This window comes from Tiliqua scincoides, chromosome 4 (genome assembly GCF_035046505.1).
Source record: "Tiliqua scincoides isolate rTilSci1 chromosome 4, rTilSci1.hap2, whole genome shotgun sequence".
NCBI classification, from domain to species: domain Eukaryota; kingdom Metazoa; phylum Chordata; class Lepidosauria; order Squamata; family Scincidae; genus Tiliqua; species Tiliqua scincoides.
Window position 1 is genome coordinate 69,251,198 of NC_089824.1, and position 22,885 is coordinate 69,274,082.

At 40.8% G+C, this 22,885-nt stretch overlaps 2 protein-coding genes and 1 pseudogene across 2 annotated transcripts in view; 1 reads left to right on the forward strand and 2 right to left on the reverse strand.

Moving 5' to 3' along the window:
* Positions 1 to 8,600, forward strand: part of ZNF236 (zinc finger protein 236) — a 91,590-nt gene extending 82,990 nt beyond the window's left edge. The window contains exons 30-33 of the mRNA XM_066623772.1: positions 1,201 to 1,398; positions 3,366 to 3,495; positions 4,221 to 4,397; positions 6,960 to 8,600. Coding sequence (XP_066479869.1) covers positions 1,201 to 1,398; positions 3,366 to 3,495; positions 4,221 to 4,397; positions 6,960 to 7,084 — 630 coding nt within the window. The 3' untranslated portion in view covers positions 7,085 to 8,600. The remainder of the gene's footprint in view (positions 1 to 1,200; positions 1,399 to 3,365; positions 3,496 to 4,220; positions 4,398 to 6,959) is intronic.
* Positions 8,601 to 11,440: 2,840 nt separating this feature from the next.
* LOC136649917 (5S ribosomal RNA) lies at positions 11,441 to 11,559 on the reverse strand (annotated as a pseudogene).
* Positions 11,560 to 19,811: 8,252 nt separating this feature from the next.
* MBP (myelin basic protein) overlaps positions 19,812 to 22,885 on the reverse strand; it is a 175,362-nt gene continuing 172,288 nt past the window's right edge. Inside the window, exon 9 of the mRNA XM_066623953.1 lies at positions 19,812 to 20,251. Within this exon, the coding sequence (XP_066480050.1) occupies positions 20,195 to 20,251 (57 nt within the window). The 3' untranslated portion in view covers positions 19,812 to 20,194. The remainder of the gene's footprint in view (positions 20,252 to 22,885) is intronic.

The following is a 22,885-nucleotide window of genomic DNA, read 5'->3' on the forward strand; positions in this document are numbered from 1 at the left end:
AAACTTCAACTGTGGACAGTTCTCATTTGTCAGTTAAGCTTATTCCTTCCTATCATTTTCACCAAAAATTTGTTTCCAACTGTTCTTCATTTAGAACCTTATATGCTGCTGGCATAGTACAGTACTACTTTTTTCTGCTTCCAGGTTGTCAAGTTAATAATCATTATGAAACAATGAAAAGTCTTACCTAATTATTTTTTGGGTTAATATTTCTCTCAATCAAGATTTGCTTCAGTCAAACTACTGATTACATGTAGCATTTTATCTTTACTATTCCAAGAATAATGCCAAAACAAAATACATTTTAACAAAATAGTTGTTCATATGGGTTAAATATGCTAATTACTTTGGAAATACTACTCTAGTGAAAAATTTACTGATAGGCTTTAAGCCTGGAGCTTTCAACCACAGTGCTTGTATTGCCTTTGGTCTTTGCTCATAGACTGGGAGTGCTTGGAAAGATGGATTGATGGAGACATAAATCTTAAGAAAATTGTCAGGTAATAACTTTTCTGTACTTGATGGTTTGCTTACATCTGGAAAACATCTTTTCAACCTTCATCTTTCTGGTTTTGTTTTATTATTTGTCATTTGGCAAAGTGTGACAGGCTGATTCTAGGACAGTGGCAGGAAGATATTATGCTCTCCCATGTTAATTGGAAAGGCAAGTCCAATCTGTAAATTATTCTGGGAGGCAGCATGGTACTGGTGCCTGGCCAGTGGAGGTGGTGGGCAAGGCACCACCATTGTGCCATCTCCCACCAGTCTGGCTCCTGCGATAGTAGCTTCACCCAGCCTCATGAAAAGGGAAGAGCCCTGCTTGCTGGTCTGTTTAGGAGGGGCATCCTAAGAGCAAAATAACCTCCTGCCACTTAACAAAGCGGAAATTCACAGGTAAGACTTATTTAGTAAGTATGTTCGAAAAGATATTGGGCAGAAAGGTGACTTATAAATAATTTTTTTTAAAACCTTGGGAAAAATAGGTGCCACAATAGATTGCATCACAGCTATGTCCTTTATTTTACTGAAGAGCTGAACTAAAAGTTGAATGACATATCTTAACATGGATTCTGTGATAATGTGTTCTTCAAAGTACCATCTGAAAAAGAACTAGTTAGAATAGTTTTCTTGTGACTTTATTGCCCTCAATTAGCTTTATGTACTTTTAATCTAACTGCACATTTTATCTAACTGTGGCAGGTGAGTGAGGTTACTCCAAGCCTATCTAAAAGCATTCAAGCTGAAAAAGAGCCCCGTATGCACCAGTGTTATGAATGTAGTCAGACCTTTTCTTCAGCTGCCATGCTGATGCAGCACAGTAAAGAAGTTCATGGCAAGGAAAGAATCCATGTTTGCCACGTATGCAGTAAAGCTTTCAAACGGGCAACACACCTTAAGGTACGTGATAAACTTAAGAAACTGTTACAGTGAAAATGAAATGTATTTGTTTTATTGGTTATCTTTATTAATTTTTGTGGTGAAGGTACCTCTTCAGTGTAGGCATTATTTGCCAAAAACAAAAATATTCCATGCCTGTTGTGTCCTAAATAAGTTTTAAAAGAATTAGTATAAAAAGGCTCTTCAGCAATTGAAGCAGGGATCCTTGACTGGATTTTACTTCCTACTGTTTCCAATGATAAACAGGATACATGACTAAGGGCGCAGTCCTAACTACTATGAGTTAGGCCGGCCCAAGGGACTTGGGAGGGTCGCAAACGTGCCATAAAGCATGTTTGCGCCTCCGCTTCGGAAGCCGGGCCGGTGCTCTGAGAAGCACTGGCCTGCGGAGACTGATATAAGCCTCCGCACTGGTTTCCCCTCAAATACTTGTGTTGGCCCCACTGGGCCAACGCAAACAAAAAAGCAAGGTGGGGAGGAGGAGGGAGGGAGACATTCCTGGGCGGGGGGAGGGCAGGCAATGGGCAGCCCCGGGGTGGGCGGGGAATGGGAGGCAGGGCTGGGATCTGGCAGTTATGCCGGATCCCAACCCCCATTCCTGGGGAGAACGGAGTGGCTTCAAGCCACTCCGCTCTCCTTGGACTTGTGCCACCTTCAGAGGTGGCACAAGTCCGAGACCCATTGGAGCCAGCAGCCCTTACCCAGGGGTAAGGGGAAAAGTTTCCCTTGCCTCTGGCTAAGCTGCTTATGGCCACTATCCTGTGCTGGTTACAGCGCAAACCTCCTGGCTTGCCTCTTCCAGCACAGGATAGGATTGCGCCCTAACAGTCCAGTCCTATCTTAAACACACACACCCCGCCAATATAATTGTGCCACTTGAGCATGCATGGCATCCTGCGGGGGGGGACGGGGGACGACAGTCCTTGAGGTCTTCTCCAGGTAAGGGAACATTTGTTCTATCCAGGAGGTGGTAGATCTCAATGACAGCAGCATGTACAGGGGGCAGGAGGTCTGGTCTAGAGGGTTGAGCCTCCATTTGCCTGAAGATAACATCCGAAGGTCGCCAGTTCGAGGCCACCGGCACCGTGCGACCTTGAAGCAGCTGACAAGCTGAGCCGAGCTATTCCATCTGCTCTGAGTGTGGGAGGATGGAGGCCAGAGTGTGAAGCCAGATCAAGAAAGAAACACCTGAATGTTGTGGTTTCTTGAAAGATAGAAACCTTCTTTCAAATTGTAAAAATCCCTACGGGGATTTAATTTGCCTGCCTATGTAAACCGCCTTGAATAAAGTCTAAGGAGAAATCTGAGGACCAAGAAAGGCGGTATAGAAATACCTGTATTATTATTATTATTATTATTATTATTATTATTATTATTATTATTATTATTATTATTATTATTATTATTATGTACAGGGATTCTATTTCCTTTTCCCAGCCTGGACCCTCCCCCAAGACTTCTGAAACGTACACCAGCTAAATAGCTGGCATAGGTGGCCAGGTCGTCCCCCCCAGAAATTTTTTTACTTGCTTCTCCACAGCAGTCTGGTTGCCCCCCCCATCAGACTCTGTGTCTGCACTGTTTGTGTCACTGCACTGCATAAACTGGTGGGTAATGGGATTTAAGATTAAGATTTATGATTGTGAAACCAAAAAATTTTTTGTTAATATTGTCCGAGGCTTGGGGAGCCCTGCAGAGGCTTCCATGGGACACCCCATGTCTCCAGGAGGCTGCTGCAGCCCCTACCCACCCCCAAAAGCAGTGTGATCCTGAGGATTGCATTGCTGCATTCCCCCATCCCCTACCAAGACTTACCTTGGGAGTCTTACTCCTGAGGAGTTTGAGAAACCCTGAGATATGGGATTGATCCAAGTACCTCATTAGCATCACTGAATTTTTTTTAATGTACTTGTAAAATATAATTAATGTTTGAACAGGTAAAAATATTTCTTGTGCATTTTGGTTAGGAGCATATGCAGACACATCAGGCTGGACCATCTCTAAGTTCTCAGAAGCCCAGAGTATTTAAATGTGATACCTGTGAAAAAGCCTTTGCTAAGCCAAGTCAACTGGAAAGACATAGCCGCATTCACACAGGTAACAATAGCAATTTGAATCAGTTGAATTAGCCATTTAGTTATTTGGTTTTTCTCTGTAAACAGCTTTGTGAACTTTTTTTGTTGAAAAGCAGTATGTAAGTACTGTTCCCTTGGCTTCTTCTTGCTAGCCAGGTGTATTGCTATCTGGTTGTGGGAGAATTTTATTGGCATCTCAAGTTCAAACAAGTGAGATGTCTTTCTCTTGTGCAACTCCAACCCATCCATTGACTAAAATGATTATTTGCACAGAAATCAATGAAAAAGCACAGGATATTGACAGGGGAATTGGGATCATTGGTAAATGGCAATTTCCATATATATTGTTGGAGTTGGCATTATAGGCTTCCAGTGTTTGGTTTTTGAAGGAAATATCCCCCCACTGCCCCCAATACCTTTACGCACTTTATTTTGAACTTGTTGTTTTTGAATTTCTTACATGGAAAATCTCAGGAAATGAAAGAACCGAAGTATTCTTAGAAGCAGTTTTCCCTCCTAAATGACTGCCTCCTATCCTGAGCTGGGTATATAACCTAACTTTCTGGAAAGAGGCAGAGGAGATAATACAAGAAGAGTAACTTATAGGTAGAGATCTAATTCATTGATTTATTTCCTGGATACTCACAGCAAGTTCAGGGCCCGTTAGTGTGTTTGTGAATTTTTTATTTTATTTTTTGCTCTGCATCCCTTTGCACTTCATATTTCATTGTTTATTGTTTATTGTAGGAGAACGACCATTTCAGTGTACACTGTGTGAGAAAGCTTTTAACCAGAAGAGTGCACTGCAAGTTCATATGAAAAAACACACAGGAGAAAGACCATACAAATGTGATTATTGTACAATGGGCTTTACCCAGAAAAGCAACATGAAACTTCATATGAAACGAGCTCATAGCTATACTGGTATGTAATATTTACTCAGTGAACATTTATATAGAATCTTGTGGGGCTTAATTGAATCCAGCAATGTTACAGCAACATACCTGCAAGGCTCCTTGGATTGCATTGGAAATATTTGTCCTTTTTTGTTTTCAGTCCCAGCTCTCAACCTCTAGGAATTTGAAAGTATGGGGGTGGGGCCTGTATCCACAGATTCACTTATCCGTGGATTGGGTCTACAGGGCCCCCACGTGCACCCCCTCTGTTGGCAAGATAGCTCTGCTCCCCTTGCCTCTGAAGGGTCCTCTGAGCCCAGCAGAGGCTGTGCATGTCCATCCACGGCCTCTGCCAAGCTCAGACTGAGCCTTATACAGGTTGAGTCTCATTATTTGCGAGGGTTCCATTCCAAGAACTCACATGGATGGCAAAAAATGCACTATAGCAAATCAATTTAAAAAACAAGGTTTCTTTGCTCTGGTGATTTAAAAACAGCCTTGCTGACCTTTGTAATGCACACAGAGACAATCAGTCTCGCTCCAGGAGCTAAGGCTTCACTAGCAGGCAGCAGTACCTCCCTTCACCAGGAGCCACAGCAAGGGGGAAAGAATGGAGAAGGTGATAATCGCTGCCATTTAGCTTTCTTTCATGTGCTGGGGGGGAGGGAGGAGTAAAGCCTGCAGAGAGAATGATTGATGGATTGTCAGCCGGCTGCCCTCTCTGGCATTATTAAAGGACTGTTTTCCTTTAATTTAAAGGGCCTTTCTCATCAGCTTAGAGATAGAAAAATCTGTGAATACTTAGGTTAAACCTGTAATCACTTGTATAACTGTCCCTCTGCAACAGTAAAAAGCAGTTTTTTAAACTGTGATTTTAAAGGGGTGCTTTTTTTCCTTCTCTAGGGATCAGCACATACTTTCTCATTTGCAGGGGCCATTCATGTTGAGTCAAATCTGTGTATAAAAAAATCCATGTGTAACAAGGCTGAACCTGTAGTTAAAAATTTTACAGCCTTTATAAGGCATTAAAAACATCACTTCTGGTTTCACAGAAAAACTGGAAGTCACATTTTTTTAAACTGTAAGTCTCAGTCTGAGCCCGGTAGAGGATGCGAATGGATGTGTGCAGCCTCTTCTGAGCTCAGAGGACCCTCTGGTGATGAGGAAGCAGAGCTCCCCTTGCCTCTGGAGGGGCGGGGGAATTTCCTGGTATCTGCAGTTTCAGTTAACCGAAACCAAAAACTGGTCTCTGGAACAGAACCCCCACGAATACTGAGACACATCTGTACACTAGAGGCCTAATCCTAGCCAACTTTCCAGGGCTGATGCAGCCATGGGACGAGCGCTACCTCCTGTGATGGAGAAGCAGTCATGGATCCCTCTTCAAAGTAAGGGAACATTTGTTCCTTTATCTTGGGCTGCATTGTAGTTGCATCAGCCCTGGAAATTTGGATAGGATTGGGCCCTAAGAGTGCAATTCTAACTTGCACTGGAAACAGATAGGCCAACGTGCCTGATCTGTATCCAGTGCAAGTTTCAGCCAGCCAGATGCTCAGCCGGGGCAAGGGGAAACTTTCCCCCTTACCCCAGGGAGAACCACGGCAGTCCCAATGAAGGGCTGCTTGGATCGGCACCACCTCTGGAGGCTGCCCTGGACAGGTGAACATTTTGGCTACAAAACACTGCTGTGTTTTTTCTAAATGAATTGATCATTTTTCTAAATCAATTGAATACAGCTATTTCTGCATCATCACCTTCAGAAATTACACAAATGTAAGGATCAAGGAAGATATCATTAATATAATCGAAAGTGGTGAAAAAGCACCGAAAGGGGGAAAAAGCACTACTTTTCTGGCTGCAGGTTCACAGTCAAACCTGTGTTCAGAAGAAAATGTCTATACCATCTATACACATGGTAGCCTCTTGCCATGATCTAGTAATATCTTACAGCACTAATGCACACATGGAGCTCCATTGGACTTAAGAATTATTCTGTTAATTTTAAATTTTGAATGAACAAAGTAAATTAAATGTACATATTCTTTAACATGACTAAATCTGCTTCTTCTGTTTGAAATTAGAGAAGACTCCAAAGCAAGAGCAGCTTGAATCACCTTCAGGGCTTTGCATCAAAATTACTGTGTTGAATGGGAGTATTTATTCATAGCAGATTTTCACATTGTATAGTGTGACTGGATTTAGTTTTGTTTTCCAGCAAAAAAAATTGACTGCATTTCTTATTGTGCAGTTTAGTACATAAAACAAGCCCTGCTGGATCAGGCCCAGGGCCAGTGTAGTCCAGTTTCCTGTGTTTCACAGCCGCCCACCAGATGCCTCAGGAAGCACACACAAAACCACAAGATACTTGCATCTTGCTGACACCTCCCTGCATCTAGCATTCTATTTGCACTCACATACCTCCCAGCAAAGACACCAGATTGCAATTGGGTTGAACTTGTTCTGCTTTATTAAACACAGTGACCAATTTTTAATGCATGAAACCTACTGAATATAGTAAAACACCTTTTATATTTCAGTCCTCTGTATTTACAGTAGATCTCACGCTTATTTCTCTTCAACCTTATGCTAGGCACGGTACAAGAATCCACCAGTCATCAAGGACAGGAAAGTGAAGATATTAATCGTACTCTGAACTTGGAAGAAGTTGTCCAAGAATCGTCAAATGAATGGCAGAGTATAACCAATATTTTTTGATAACACCTAAGAAGAAAGCTTGAAATGCTTTCAGGACTATACTTTTTCTAAAAATAGTCATCTGTGGGTTTTTATGATTAAAACTTCACATATTGAAAACAATAAGATAATATAACTTTTTAAATATTTGCAAAAATATCTAAAGAATTACTGTCTTTTGTAAGCTTGTAGACGATTGGTGAAACATCAGAAAATCTTTGCTATATTGACTACAATCAGCAATCTCAGGTACATTAACTTGTTCATCTTTTTAATCTACCATAAGTGTATTCACTTAAAAAACAAACAACAAACTGGACTTTTGATATCAGTGAAGAGTCATTAGCAGGCAGGCCATGTTGGACATGCTGTCAGATATGAGGATGTATTGAAAAATTCATTGTGGCTGGAAAGAAAATTATCACAAATTAGATGCATGTGGTAAGGAATTCATGTTACAATGGATGTTAAATGTCTGATATTGTTTTAGTAAACTCATTGACACTACACTATGATGTTGCTGATGTGTCAGAAAGTGATGGACCATATTCATTTTATTTTATGTTAATTACAATAACTTATTATTGATTTCTCAAATTGTACATGTTCAGCTTCAGCAATAATTATGCAAAGAAAACCAAACTCACAAAAGCAGTATCTCCATGAAAGGAACAATAAACATATTTTCTGTGTACATCTATAGCAAGGAAACCTTAGCTGGATAATTATGAAAAACAAGCCATATATTAGATGGTAGGACATAGAAGACCATACATTGTCTCTACTAGCCCAAGTGAGCTTCAGCACAGGTTATGTCTGCTAACACAGACTGGTCTATCCAGATACACAGACCAACCCCAAATGAATAAAACAGTCTTTTCTTGTCATTTGTCCTGATAGCTTTTTCAATTTTTAAAACTACCTAGGCCTTTTAGTACTGCTAAAAGTACTGCTGAAAGGCCCTATTGACAAAGTGTAATCATATCAAATGAAACACTGGAATAAAGAATATGTTCTGTTTTAGACATTCCAAAGACAGAAAGACCTTGCTTAATTTTATTTTGATTTTTTGAATTTATTTATGTTATGTGTGTGTGTGTGTATGTATGTATATGTACAGATATTTAAGCCTCTATGTGGCGGATGAGTATATTTTGTAAATAACAATTACAATTTCAGGAAGTGTTGATAAAGTTTTCAGCTTTTGATGAGCACTTCAGAATCAGTATTGATTCATTTTATTGTAATGCAGGTGTGAATTTTACCTTTCTGAAAAATAATTGCTTTTTATTTGCCCTCAGTTCCCAAAGAAAGTTAATCTGTACATATAATTTACATTTTGTGTATTATAAGACTGTAACTTTCTATTTCCTGAAGAGGGAAAAAATCACTGCTTTTGATAATACATCTCATAATTCTTTTGTTAACTCTGGACACATGTATATAAGTAATATAGTTGGTGACTTGAAAATAACACTTTTGTTATGTGGAAATATTTAAGTCAGATATATGTTAAATAATATTAATTTTTTTCAAACTTGGTTTGTGTCTGATATGTTTTTCTTTTTTCAGAAGTTTTAAATTAACATTCACTTGATCAATAGTGATCCATTCGGAACGTTTAACCCCATATTTTCGACTGGTCTTCCCCCAATCCCATGAAAATCCTATGCATAGGGTTGGGAAACCCATGGCAATGATGTGCAATGCAGCATGGGAGGTTGGGCAGTGGGGAGAAATACCCAGAAACTGGAAGCGGAAGTCTAACTTTACTTGTGGGTTCTGAGTACTGTCAGCTGAGTGTATCTATTTGAGCATATTTATTGCTTCCACTGTACATAATTTAATATGATGCCTTATTAGACTCTGCTGCTGTTGGCTTTTTGGTGCATGAATGATTGTAAGCACCTTAACTCATCTCTTAAACCAATGTATGTTTGTACATTCTAGATTTTTCTTCTTGTTGAAAAGGAAATTAACTGAATTATGTGAGTTGGGTGGGGTGGAATTTGCCTTTGGTATGATGCTGTAATAGGTTACTTTAATGTTTTGTGTTGAAAATGTTTCACATCATCAATCCTGAAAGGTAAGCCATTTTCATTCTTATCTCCATATGGTTTTTTTGTTTTTGTTTTTGGTTTTTTTGGTGTATTCACAGTTTCTCCTATGGTTCAAGAAGTGTATTAGAGATGCAATGTAGCCCACTGTTGTTCTCTGGATGAGGGAAACTAAAGATGAGACAAAATGAATTACAACAGTTCTGGGATGTAGGCCTTTGTTTTCATAGGTTATAAATCAAGGGAAGCCATCAAACATCTCAAAACATATAACTGAGAACAGCTTACAGGGAAAGGGAGTCACATACAACAAGGTGCCCTATCTACCAGCCTGCTCAGTCTGGCTTTTTTAATTTTTATATTTTGAAAAACGGGCTCCATTTAGGAACCATCAATCTAGCAAAGAGCATGCACTAAGTCACTTTGAATCTCATAAGTTTAGGAATGCACAGTGGATTTTCACAGAATCAGTATGTTTGCATTTTTTGCATACTCTTGCTTAAAGAGTATGCTTAAAGGAAAACATTGAAGGTATGTTTGGGTTAGCAGAAACTTCAATCGTGGGATTCTACATTTTAATGTCATTCTTTTGGAAATTTCTAAAACTCACAGCCCAATCCTATCCAACTTTCCAGCACCAGTGCAACTGCAATGCAGCCCTGGGGTAAAGGAACAAATGTTTCCATACCTCAAGGAGGCCTCTGTGACTGCATCCCCAACACAGGTGGCAGTACATTCCCCATAGGCACAGCAGCACTGGCACTGGAAAATTGGATTCGGCCCCCAGTCATTCACTGGATCCCTACAATATGATTACTTTTTGTGAAAAGTGCCATGTGCATAGATGGCACTAAATAAATAAATATTATTTTATGTTTCATGAAGTACATTCTCCACAACAAATTTCATAAAGAAATTTATGAAATTGTCCTGATTTTATTATGAATAAAATGTTCAGATTTCATATTGATAGAATGAAAAGACCACTCTTAGCTGTAAAGCTACTCCTGCAGCTGTGTAATGTGAAGAGGGGAAAAAAAACTTAAGTCCCTATCCACTGAATGTACGAGTGGATACTTGTTTTCTTATTCATAGTTTTAAGGTTAAGAATGTATTTCTTTGAACTGCTTTTTCTTCCCAGTTATGTGCATGGGGGGCATGTTTTGATTTATGAAAATCTGGAGTCCCATCTTTACAACAGATTTCTGTCTTTTTTTAGTGAGTTATAAAATTTTGTGTGAGAAAACCTTATTGCAGCTCTGGCACCCTTGTCTGGTGCCAAGAAGATGAGATACTGGTCTACCTGTATACTGGCCCATCTCTTCAAGGACAGAGATGTTGAACCCTGATTTTATAAAAGTGGCTCCAGCAGGGCTCTTTGAAATCATAAAAGAAATGGAGTTTTTTGCAGGTCAGCCTGACTCAGAAAGATTTACTCTTTCCATCATTCAAATGCTGATTGTCTGAAATTGTATAAAAATCCCCCTAGGAAATTTCACAAATTGTCCACCCATTGCGATGCTGTTCATTTGCCCACTTTCCTCACCAACTTTCTACATGTGCTCCAGGGAAATGCTCGGTGTAAGTACAGTAATTGTAAGAGCTAGTTAGATTCATTATTTCCTTGCTGTGTGCTATGATTCTTAACTGAATATGTTGTATTGCTGCTATCCAATCTTCCCTTTTTCTTTTCTTAATAAATTCCTATAATCTACCTCAATTTGGAAGTGCTTCTTGAATGAAGGTGAAAGTTGCTCAATTAATCTTGGACCATCTTGTATTATGCTACTGTTGTAATGTAAACAATATTGGTGTATCAAAGACTTTGGTGTATCAAAGTCCAATATTTTCTTGCTTTTGTACAAGTCCACCACAGGTGATGAACGTTTTTTTCTTGTCTTTTACACTTCGAACATCTGTTTGGTATATTTTCATACATTTTTGCCAATCTACCTGGAGTCAAATACAATCTATACTTCATCTTATAAAAGTTCTCTTTAAAGTTTACATTCAAAGTAAATTTGAATCTTTTAATCCACAAGCTCTCCCATTGCTTCATGGATATCTCATGACCAACATTTCTTGTCCACTGTATCATGTACTCCTTAACCCAGTGGTTCTCACACATTTAGCACCAGGACCCACTTTTTAAAATGAGTATCTGTTAGGACCCACTGGAAGTGTAGTCATGACCAGAAGTGACATCATCAAGCAGGAAAATTTTTAACAATCCTAGGCTGCAATCCTACCCATACTTACCCAGGAGTAAGTCCCATTTAATATCGGTTGGCAACCTTCAGTCTCGAAAGACTATGGTATAAGCCTACAGCACCCGGTATTCCCAGGCGGTCTCCCATCCAAGTACTAACCAGGCCTGACCCTGCTTAGCTTCCAAGATCAGACGAGATCAGGCATGTGCAGGGTAACATTGTTAAAAGAATATTCATAGAGCTTGTTAAAAGTATAGGTCGGTAACATTTCCCCAGATGCAGTCACATGCCTTGATAGCATCAAGTCTAATATATTAAAAATAAAATATTGAAATGGATGGGGACCCATCTGAAATTGGCTTGTGACCCACCTAGTGGGTCCTGACCCACAGTTTGAGAAACAGCCTTAACCTGTTCCTCTTCTGTCTCAGATTTTAACAACTTATACATTTTAGTAATGACTTAGAGCCCAATCCTGCGCTTGGTGGGATGGCTTTGTGCCACTGAGCACTGTCGCAAACATGCTGTAAGGCATGTTTGCGAGCCTTACCACCGGGCTCCCGCCCATGCTAACCCAGTGCCGGCTGGTGCTGGGTGTCGTACACTTGGTCTCCCAGGGTTTTGGGTGCTCAGAGTTGTTGGTTCTGAACCCTAGAGCCCTCAAAGTTCCCTGTTTGGTAGTACTGCCACCACCCTGTAAGAGCCAGTGCCTCAGTCCAGGGAAACGGAGACCCTCTAGGCTTAACTATATCCCTTGTAGGCACTGAGCACTTTCTTTACTTAAAGTCTCAGTCCTCAAGTTACTAGTCTACAATGAGGATTTTTGGTAGCTTGCTGAACGGCTAGGCAGGATTCTGAACCTTTGTCCCCAACAGACAATGAACCAACATGGTAAAAAGATTTTTACTTTATTAAGTACATAGGGCTACAAAACTTACAAAAGGCAGCAAATGCTAGAGGCATAAAAACTTCTAGGAAACATATCAGCATAAAATAATAAACAAAAACTTCTAGGAAACATATCAGCATAAAATAATAAAGCTAACTGGCTATATTATTTTCTGACTCTCACCTGGGTCAGCTTCCTTTTTAGATCCTCAGGTCAGTTACCTAAGGCCACATGGTCCTGGCGGGGCAGGATGTGCACCCACCTCCTCTCTCACCTCCTCTCTCATGTCACTGGGCTAGTGCAGGGCAGTTGTGCAACCTCTGCGGCTTGGCGGTCTCATGGACTGCCAAGCCATGGCATAGTAAGCGGGGGTGGGGAGGAGGCATTCCGGGGAGGGGAAGGCCGGCAGAGGGCGGGGGAAGGCGTGATGCAGAGGTATGACGTGGGGAGGGGTGCAGGCAGGAGGTGTGCCGGGGGGAGGGAGGCGGGTCCACGGAGCTCTGTTCCACAGGATGCAAGGTACTCGTGGAGGGCTCCGCACCTGGGGTGCTTACCTTACCTGGGAGAAGGGGACAAAAGTCCGCTTCTCCCGAGGTGCCTCCTGCAGTAGCCCGGGGCGCGCAGGATCCGGCGGCAGCCATTCTCTGTGCCGCCAAGCCTGGGCGCCCCGGGCAGCTCAGGATTGGGCTGTTATTCTACCAAACATAACTGACTCTCCAACAGTGACATACAATCTTCAAAACCATACATTTTCTTATCCACTCTGAATCTCTCCAAAAGCTGTGCATACTGAAACCATTGACAACTAAGGGACGTTGACAATTTTCTAGTGCCGTTGCTGCCAATGGCATATGCACTGCTTCCTGTGGTGGGGAGGCAATCACAGAGGCCTCCTCAAGGTCTGGGGACATCCTCAAGGTCTTGTTCCATTACCTCGAGACTGCATTGCAGCTGCACCGGTGCTGGAAAGTTGGATAGGATTGGGCCTTAAATCCCTCCCCTAAAAGCTCCTCTCTTGTCTTCATTCTATATTCAGTTTGTGTAAAAATTATTAAATTTCTATACGATATCCAAGTCTTGGATTACACTACTGTTGTAATGTAAACAGTAGTGCAGCTTTATAGTACTAAAGCACCAAGGAGATAAGGGACGCAGAGAAGCTGCAATCCCCTTACTTTCTTGTCTGTGGTAAGGAGCCGCTATGGTACTGATTTTTTCTTCTATTTGGGATGCTGGTTGGAGGAAGAAGAGTGGTGGCTGGTTACTAGAAGATTAGCTGCTGAGTAAGTACTGCTTTTGGATTCTCTGCCATGCTGCATGACCCAGAGAAAGGGAAGGTAGCGTGGATGAACAGAAGCCTGCGAGGCTCAGATGCACATGGGTTTTATGTGTGCTTTAGTCCCCAACTCCATTACTTTTAAAAAAGCTATTGAAGTTGCTTTTCCACATACTTTTGATCCCCCCCATCCAGTTAATGGCTGGATGTATGCATGTTTTTCAGCATGTTTGCTGTCCTTCCCCATCTTTGTATGACTTCTTTGTGTTCTCTCGTGAGATAAGTATCTGTTGCTGAAAAGTCTAGTGGTTCTTCACAAGCTAAGGATCATGTTTGAAATGACTAGTGACTGGTTAGCAAGCTTTATATTCTGCTGTGCAGGTTCTTGATAGATTCATGATTTGCTTTCTCAATCAAACAAACTTTTACAATCTCTGTGAGTTTCTGCTGCCAAGTATTTTTTTTTTAGCAGTGTTTATGTGCTACAATATTTCTTTTGTAAAGTGTGCTATAAATTGAAAAGCAGTAAAAAGCAAATTACCTAGTGACCCTTCTGCTTCCTCCTTTGTTGGTGGATGATGATACAATGATACAATAACAATAAAGAACAACAAATGTAAAAGGAAAAGAAGAAAAGGATGATTATATATATAGATAGATATAGATATATTCAAATAAACATACAAATAAGCATGGCCATCCATAAAATAGATATTAATGAAGAGCTCTCACTCTTCACTTCCAGAGTCTCAGATCAAAATAACATCTCTTCTCACTCTTCTTACTCTCAAAACTGTGTGTTTTCATGCTGCAGCTACAGGAAAAATGGCATCTTTTGTTCTTTCCCACTAAGCATCCAAGCAGGGTGAGGATGAGTGACCTCACATTATCTCTTCATCCCTTCTACTCTGGCAGCTACATGACATTTTAAAAAGCTCTTATGCTTTCTCTGCCTCCTAGAGAAATCTCAAATCAAGGAAGCATCTTGGACCATTAACAATTGTTGATTCTTTGCCAGTTTGCACCAGCTAGTCACTGCCTGAGGGTCTGACTCATTTGTGATGTCAGAGTCCATGTTCACAACAATAATAAAGCAACTACCTGGATTCTCTTCAAATCTCATTGGAAGAGATTTGATTTATTCTTGTGTATAATACTGCCTCTTTAAAAGTGAAACATAGAAGGCGTCAGGTTGAGAACGCTGCGTTAGTAGAGGAAAGAGGTCATTTTTCAGCAGATGTCTATGTGTGTTGCTGGGTTTGCAAGATCTCCTAGGAGGTGTGAACTCAGCCAACCAATCCAGAAGGACACTATGGTCAATAGTGTCAAAAGCTGCTGAAAGGTTCAGCAAGACAAACAGGGATGCACTCCCCCGGCCCAGTCCCCATCTCACGTCATCTGCCAAGGTGAACAAAACCATCTCTGCCCCCAAACCTGCCCTCAGAGCTGGATTCAGAGAGATCCAGACAATGTTTCATTCAGCGCCCCCTGGATCTCAAACCCCCACCCACCACCCACTCAATCACTTTGCCCAAGAAAGGGAAGTATGATACTGGACAGTAATTCCCCAAACTGCTGGCTTCTGTGGAAGGATTTTCTGAGCAGGGACAAACCACCACCATCTTCAAGGCTCCAAGCAGTGCCACCTTCCGTCAAGGATGTATTCACTACTCTTCCCACACACACAGCCAGATCTCTCTGGTCTGATTTTATTAGCCATGCTGGGCAGGGGTTGAGTGGGCAAGTGGCTGGCAGTACAATCCAAAAGTAATGTAGTCCAAGTAATATAGGCTGAAATTTTTTTTTGCTTAGTGTCTTCATGAAGAGGCGGACTGCTATGATGTAAGCTTACTTGTCCAGGCATGAATCTTCTCAGGTTGAGGGGGTGGAAGCATGGAGACTGCATCATTGAGGGGACATGTGACACCCTCTTCTGGCCAACACGTGTGCATTTTGAATTTGTAAATATCTGTGATTGTAATTACTTGTTATGTAGGAACATGGCATTTGTGAAAAGTAGCACTGGAATGCAACACTTGTTTTGTGTGCATTTGTAATAATCTGTTTGAATACAGTAAATGCACAGTTGAAAATTTATTTCTTAATGTTTATTAACAGGCAACAAGGCGTGTCTAAAAAGACATCTCTTTCATCTCTACTTGAGTTACTGATTAAGCCGGCCCTTCACTGTTCCTTGAGCTCCAGAGGACATCCTTGATCTTTTTGTCAGAAATTGCATAGATCCAGCAGCAGTGCCCACCCTGTCTGACAATCCACCAGCTCCCTTCCATTTTTCTAGCCTGTGTGACCTACAGGCTTAGAAAGAACTCTACCTTCTGGCCCAAGGAACAGAATGTGGAGAAGGAATTTTCCTATTAAATTTGGACTGACCAATCTTACTATGCCTGGGGTTGGCACATATGCTCTTGTGTAGATTTGCTAAACTGAAGCCAGGCAGTGTCTCACCAGTTACTGGGGAGGACATTACCAATCTGGGAACTGATTATTTACTGAATAAGATGTTTTTGTTAATTTATTATGTAAATATTTGTACTGGACCATCTTGCGGCACAGGTTTTCCTTGGAAGCATCTGCTTTTAAAACTCCTGGACATATGGAATGTGCACTTGTCCTCCACTTTCCTCCGTCTGACCATGTTCCCCTTGTGCCTTGCTTTGAAAACTGCCTTGCTCTTGTTGCAATCCCCAGAACTTAAAGTGTGGGGTAATAACATCGGTGCACCCTTGTCCTGCTATTTAGATGCCATGACTTTATTGTTTACCTCCCTGATTGAAGTGCAAAAGGGAGTCCAAATTTTTGTTTCCATGTTGGGGGAATCCAACATGTCTTGGATGTTTTTAAAAAGTTTTTTTAAAATCTTAGTTTTAGTTTAAAAAAAACAAAACTGAACCATGAGGAAGAAACACCATCCTTCTGAAAGGAAGCACTGAACCATATGATATACCTACTCTTTGGATGTACAAGCACTCAGAGGGAAACACTCCTTTTGGCAGGCAAGTGCTGCTGGGATGCCTGCAGACATGGAAAGGCTGCTGAAGGATGATTGGCAGGGCGGGGGAGGGGTGGCGGCTTGCATACCTTTTACCACAAAGAAACTTCTGGATTTCAGTGAACATATGGTTGCAAATCCCATGTGGGGTGAGTCTCATGGATGTCACTCATGGATATATTTTGCCACAGGGCAACTGCATGCTTGGTCTGAGCCTAAGAGAGCTCATGTGCTGCATGAAACGTGCAACAGTCACTAAAACTGAAATGCCTGAATTGCATGCAATCTAAGTGGTCAGATAAGAACATAAGAACAGCCCCACTGGATCAGGCCATAGGCCCATCTAGTCCAGCTTCCTGTATCTCACAGCGGCCCACCAAATGCCCCAGGGAGCACACCAGATAACAAGAGACCTTATCCTGGTGCCCTCCCTTGCATCTGACCTTCTGACATAGCCCATTTCTAAAATCAGGAGGTTGCGCATACACCTCATGGCTTGAACCCTGTAATGGATTTTTTCCTCTAGAAACTTGTCCAATCCCCTTTTAAAGGTGTCCAGGCCAGATGCCGTCACCACATCCTGTGGCAAGGAGTTCCACAGACCAACCACACGCTGAGTAAAGAAATATTTTCTCGTCTGTTCTAACTCTCCCGACACTCAATTTTAGTGTATGTCCCCTGGTTCTTGTGTTGTGTGAGAGTGTAAAGAGCATCTTCCTATCCACTCTGTCCATCCCCTGCATAATTTTGTATGTCTCAATCATGTCCCCCCTCAGGCGTCTCTTTTCTAGGCTGAAGAGGCTGAAGATAATTGTCCTAAATGGTAGCCATTCCAAGAAATAATAGAACTTTAAAGTTTTGTCTCTATGGCTGAGACAGGTACGTTTGCGGGGAGTGAATTTGTGTCTGGACAGGAATTGAGATGACTGAGAGTTCACAGTGCAATACAAATAATCTGTGAATAGACAGACTAGATTAACCCAATCGGGAAGCAATGCAAAACGATGCATAATCCTATGCATACTCGGAAATAAACTCCATAAAGTTTAATGGGACTTAGGGCCCAATCCTATCCAACTTTCCAGCACTGGTGCAACCACAATGTAGCCTTGGGTGAAGGGAACAAATGTTTCCATACCTTGAGGAGGTTTCTGTGACTGTCCTACCACCACAGGATGCAGCACACACCCCATTGGCGTGGATGCACCAGCATTTGAAAATTGGATAGGATTGAACTCTTACTCCTGTGTATAGGCTTGTATAGCATGTGTATAGGATTACAGCATTAAAAAAGTTTGTTTTATTATGTCTAGTTCTTGCCTAGGTGGCGAACCTTTGTATTGGCTATACCACCTAGAGATGATGACTTTCATGATTGAATACTCCTTCATTCGAAAATTCCCCTCCTTTGCCTATTGAAAATTAACATGCTAGGGAGAAGACTTGGCTAGAACCCTTGTATCTGACATCATGAGGGGTGCTTATTTTGTATGGAGTATTATAAACTCGTATGCTGCTTCCTACTCTGAAGAATAAAAAAGATGTGAGTGGTCTGAACTGTCACAGTTGCTCCAGTATTTCATTTGCTGACTTTGACTTGTCTGAATGCACCGAATCATACTTACAACCAATACTAAATATATTTACTTGCCAGTGCACTCCTTGCATTTTAATGGAACTCAGAATAAATGCATTGAGGCTGGTAGTGTTCTTCTTCAGGAAGGTGCGAAAGTTTCTATAGCAAGAATAAATAAAAAAATACTTAGGTCGACACCCTCCATGCTTTTATAAATATGTAGAGATTTCTTCTAAAAGGTAGGTCACCTAATTCAAGTGTAGGGTGTGTATTGTTGTCACACTTCAGTTATCCAGTTAGTCATTTTGCATAACCCAACTGAAAACACACTTTTTATTAGCCTTTAAAAAACTAAATCTTCCAGATTTCATTAAAAGTTGAGTATTTTATTTCAATAATGATTTTTTTAGGAGTTGTATTCGTACACTTTTAAGAACAATACACTTAAATGAAACTCACTATTACGTTGTGGAATACACAACTGGATGAGGCTACACATAGAAAAATACACATAGCCATAGAACATCACTTGACAGAAGATGTAACAGGTGTTTGTGTGTGTGCTTAACAATTTTGGTGTTCTGCTTTGTTTAGTTTCTGTGTTTTTCTACCCTCTCATCTTTCATTGCTGCATATTAAGAATGTTGCTCAAAACCTATGGTAGATTAATGTCGTCTATAATTAACAACAACATCCACTATACGTCAGTTGGCATTAACGTTGATATCTCCTGGTATTCATTAGCTTAGCTCAAGGTAGATGCCAACATAGCTTTAAATATAGTGTCTACAACATATAAGCTCAAATAAAACATTGTGTGAGTAAAGGAAGGTCATTTAGAGACTGAATAAGTTAAAGGTTAAAAAACAGTGCAATTCAGAAGAGCATTTTTCTTCATGTGGATGGGTAGTCCCATTGCCACATGTGTGTATACTGTAGTACATGTGTGAATAGTTAATAACTATTGCTAATTCATTCATTTTAATGTATATCTAGCATACAATCATTAAATGTAAAACGTAGTTTGCTCTGGCGCACTGCTTATGTAATAGCTCTGCTGCCCTAATATGAAGACAGCTAGAAATGCTAACAGTGTGCAGTACTATCGGAAACTTCCTGACCAAAGGGCTTTCTATCATGCAGAAATTAGACTTCAAATTTTAGCTGCAAGAGACCTTTGTTTGCAGCAAGTGCCTGTGTGGAGATACAGGAACATCTGTTGTTACATGTTCAAGTCTAGGTGTTCTGCCCTTGGGATGATCCCTCATTTGCTGTTGTAAAACAAGTCTAATTCAAGTTTGAAATCCTCTTTTCTCTCTCCCAGCCATTCTTAATTCCTAATGTATTGGGTGTGACGAGAAATTGGTCATCCACCAAGAAGAATATGTGTCATTCTTATGACCATTGCTCAGTCTCATTGAAATATCAGCTGCCTTCTTCCACATCTCACATACCTTGAACCTCCCAATTTAATATCCCTTTCCATGACTGCCTAATCCAGTTAGGAAAATTAAAAATATTTGGTGAGATAAAAGGGCACTGAAAAAAACCAAAAATAATACAAACAATAACTCAAAATCAAACCAAATAATAATAATAAAAAATTTGGATCAACAGTCCTCACAACTTCTGCACACATTTTTATTATTGTTTTTTTTTATTTTGTTTGATTACAGCAGAGGTGTCAATGTTCATTAATGGTAGCACTCAAAAATGTAGACAATGGTGTTTTATATTGTTATGAAAGGTTTAGTGAAAAAGAAATCTGAAAGGGACTTAATGTTGTACGTGCTTAAAAAACCCTATGGTTTTTTGGGTAACACCTTGAAGAAGAATGAATAATATGGGGTATTCTGTTACTTTCCCTTAAGATATGCTGGCGGCAAGTGAAAGCAATATTGCAAGTTTGGGCATTTTTTTTTTCCTGCTTTAGTTTGACATTGGTCAGCACTTGCCAATAAAGTTTTATATATTCCTACTGCATGCACAACTCAAGTGACATTAACAAACAGATTGTGTTTCTATCTAGGGAATTCTGCTATTGGTTATTAGATCTTTAAGGCAGCTATGTTACGAAGCAGAGAACGTAGTCCTTCAGTGACATCTTAGAGCTTCAGCGCCTAGCAATGGGAGAGCCAGACCGGGATCCGGGCCGGGAACCAGATCCTCCCTTTGGAAAAGAAAATAAATGTTAAAATGAACATACTGCACATGTGTATGGTATTCAGGTGCTATACCTAATACTATTGGACCTTTAATGTATATCTTCCATATAACCTTTGGTAGACATCAGCCTGATTATATAGGTTCTCAGATTATCATAGCCAGAGGCAACATCACCCATAGTTAAAATCTCTGGGTATACCGGCCATAAAATTGGAAAACAACTAGTGTTGTTCGATGAATTAAAAAATGTTTTGTCCTACCATCACTGTAGACATCACCAGGCATGGTGGAGAATGGTGGAGTTTTGCCTTTGGTTGCCTGATGATGCCAACAGCAATTGTAAGACAAAACGCTTTTTAATTCATCATTTTTTTAATTCATCAAACAATACTACTTGTTTTCAGATTTTATGGCTGGTATACCCAGAGATTGTAACTATGAGTGTGATCAGCCTGATTATTTCCATTGACTACTGGTCAGTACATCATGCATGGCAGCTACCCAGTCTCCACTCCTTCAAATGAATTCTTTCATGAAACCCAGACAAAATATTTTGAAATGAGCAAAGGATGCACAGTAGCAGTGCTGACTGGATTGTGTTCTAGGATTCTATAATACTTTGAACTCTGAATCTATTGCATTTTAAAATTCTGCTTTCCTTTGCAAATATTGGGTTTTTTAAAGTTATCCAATTTTCAAGTAGGCTGGATTTTTTCTAATGAAATGCCACATAAAAAAGACTTGCTAGTATCTTCTATAAGATCCTCTTGTTTAGTAGACAAGTATCTTAAGTCTCCTGTTCAGTGTTACTGGAGAGGCCAGAGAAATTAATAGCCCAATCATATCCAAAGCCTGTCCTTGCAGAATGTGTGTTCTGCAGGCAGACGCTATTACAAAAGTTCTGTAAAACACTTTGCAGTGGTGCAGGAAACTGGTTTGCCAGTGGGAAGGCTGAAGCTGGTGGGTGCTGCATGGGCACCCACCGGAGCAGGTAAGTCTGCTGCAGGAGGGTGGAATGGGGGGCATGGAAGGGGATGAATGGGGTGGGGGAGGGGACGGCTGCAGGGGGTAGGTGGATTGAGCCTGGGAGAGGTGGATTCGATTGCAGTAGATGGTATTTTGACACTTTCCAATTTTTATTTTATGGTGATTTTGTGTACTTTTTGTTTCTGAATGTAATGATAGCAGCAACAATTGCATTTCCTCTTTTTACTTGTTGATTTTCACATTATTGTAGACCTTCAAAATCCATTACCTGTCATAGAAATGCTCCTTTAGTTACCCCTGTTTTACAGATTCTGCTTTTAAAGAAAACGTTGGATAATGTAGCCTGGTACCACTTCATAGATTTTTAACATTAAAGTACAGATAATCAAGCTCCATTTTTACAGGGTAATGTGGGAAATATCCTACTGATAGGAACACTGAGTGAGGTCATTAACATAGGTAACATCCATAAGGTGAGAAAGTACCTCTGAAAGAAAATGATGGTCTCAGGGCTGAGGAAGGCATTTTCCATGCAAATGCATGTTAGATCTCAGGATGTTCTGCTTTGCCTACTCATCCCTAATCAGCCTCCTTATCATTCTCAAGACTAATGGCTCACAAATTAGCATTAACTTCATTTAAATTTGGATCTGGACAGAAACACTTCAGTCCCATGAAATGAAAATGAAACTTAAAGCCCTGATGCTGGAAACATGTGAGAACATATACAAGATCCCTTTTAAAATAGTATCCCTTTTAAAATAGTATGCAGGTATTATTTTGAATGAGGGGGAGGGAACACTTCTACATAGGTACAGGTGGGCATCATTCAGCAACATTTCAACCAGCAACATCCTGCATATGTGATGGCTGCTGGTGGTCCCTGTTCATCCTCCCCAGTCTCCAAAGCTGAGGGGAGCCGCGTTCCCCTCGCTTCCAGAGACTTCTCTGAGCCTCGAAGAGACCAGGCTCAGACTGGCCGTTTCTCAGCCAAAAACATGCAGCTTCTGGTTTCCCGGGAAACCAAAAGCCACATGTTTCAGCCCAAAATAGGCATTCTGAACCTCACAGAGGCAGCGGATGGATGCATGCTGCCTCTGCGAGGCTCAGAAAAACCTCAGAAGGTGAGGGGAGCATGGCTCCTCTTGCCTTTGGAGGCTTTGCATAACATCAAGCCTCGCTTGGTGTTGGGGGTGCCAGTCCACATCCCTATTGCTAAGTGACGCATGACTTTACTTGAAAGTAGGCCCTGTTTAGTGAAACGTACTTCCACAGATGGATGTGTAAAAATGTGTTAGAATTTGAAATACTGAATTACTTAAGGAAATTAAGAAAGTGTTCATTTCCCCCCAAAATAGTAGAACCTTGGCTATTCCAGTGATTTCATGACTGCCAGATGCATTGTTTAATCCAGAAAGGTCATTAAATTGTTACTGTAAACTGCTGGCTGGTGTTGAGTCAAAGCATATAAAATTATTTGTCTTTTTAGCTTAAGCAAGCAATAAAATGTCATTTTTCTCATTGAGGTAGTTTGCCAAAGTTACTGTAGCTTGAACGAGCAATTCGGCTGTACAGGTTTAGAAGACAGATCAGATTTCCACTCTTATCAATGCAGCCATATATGAGTGTGTTCACAGTTTTCCTCCTGCAA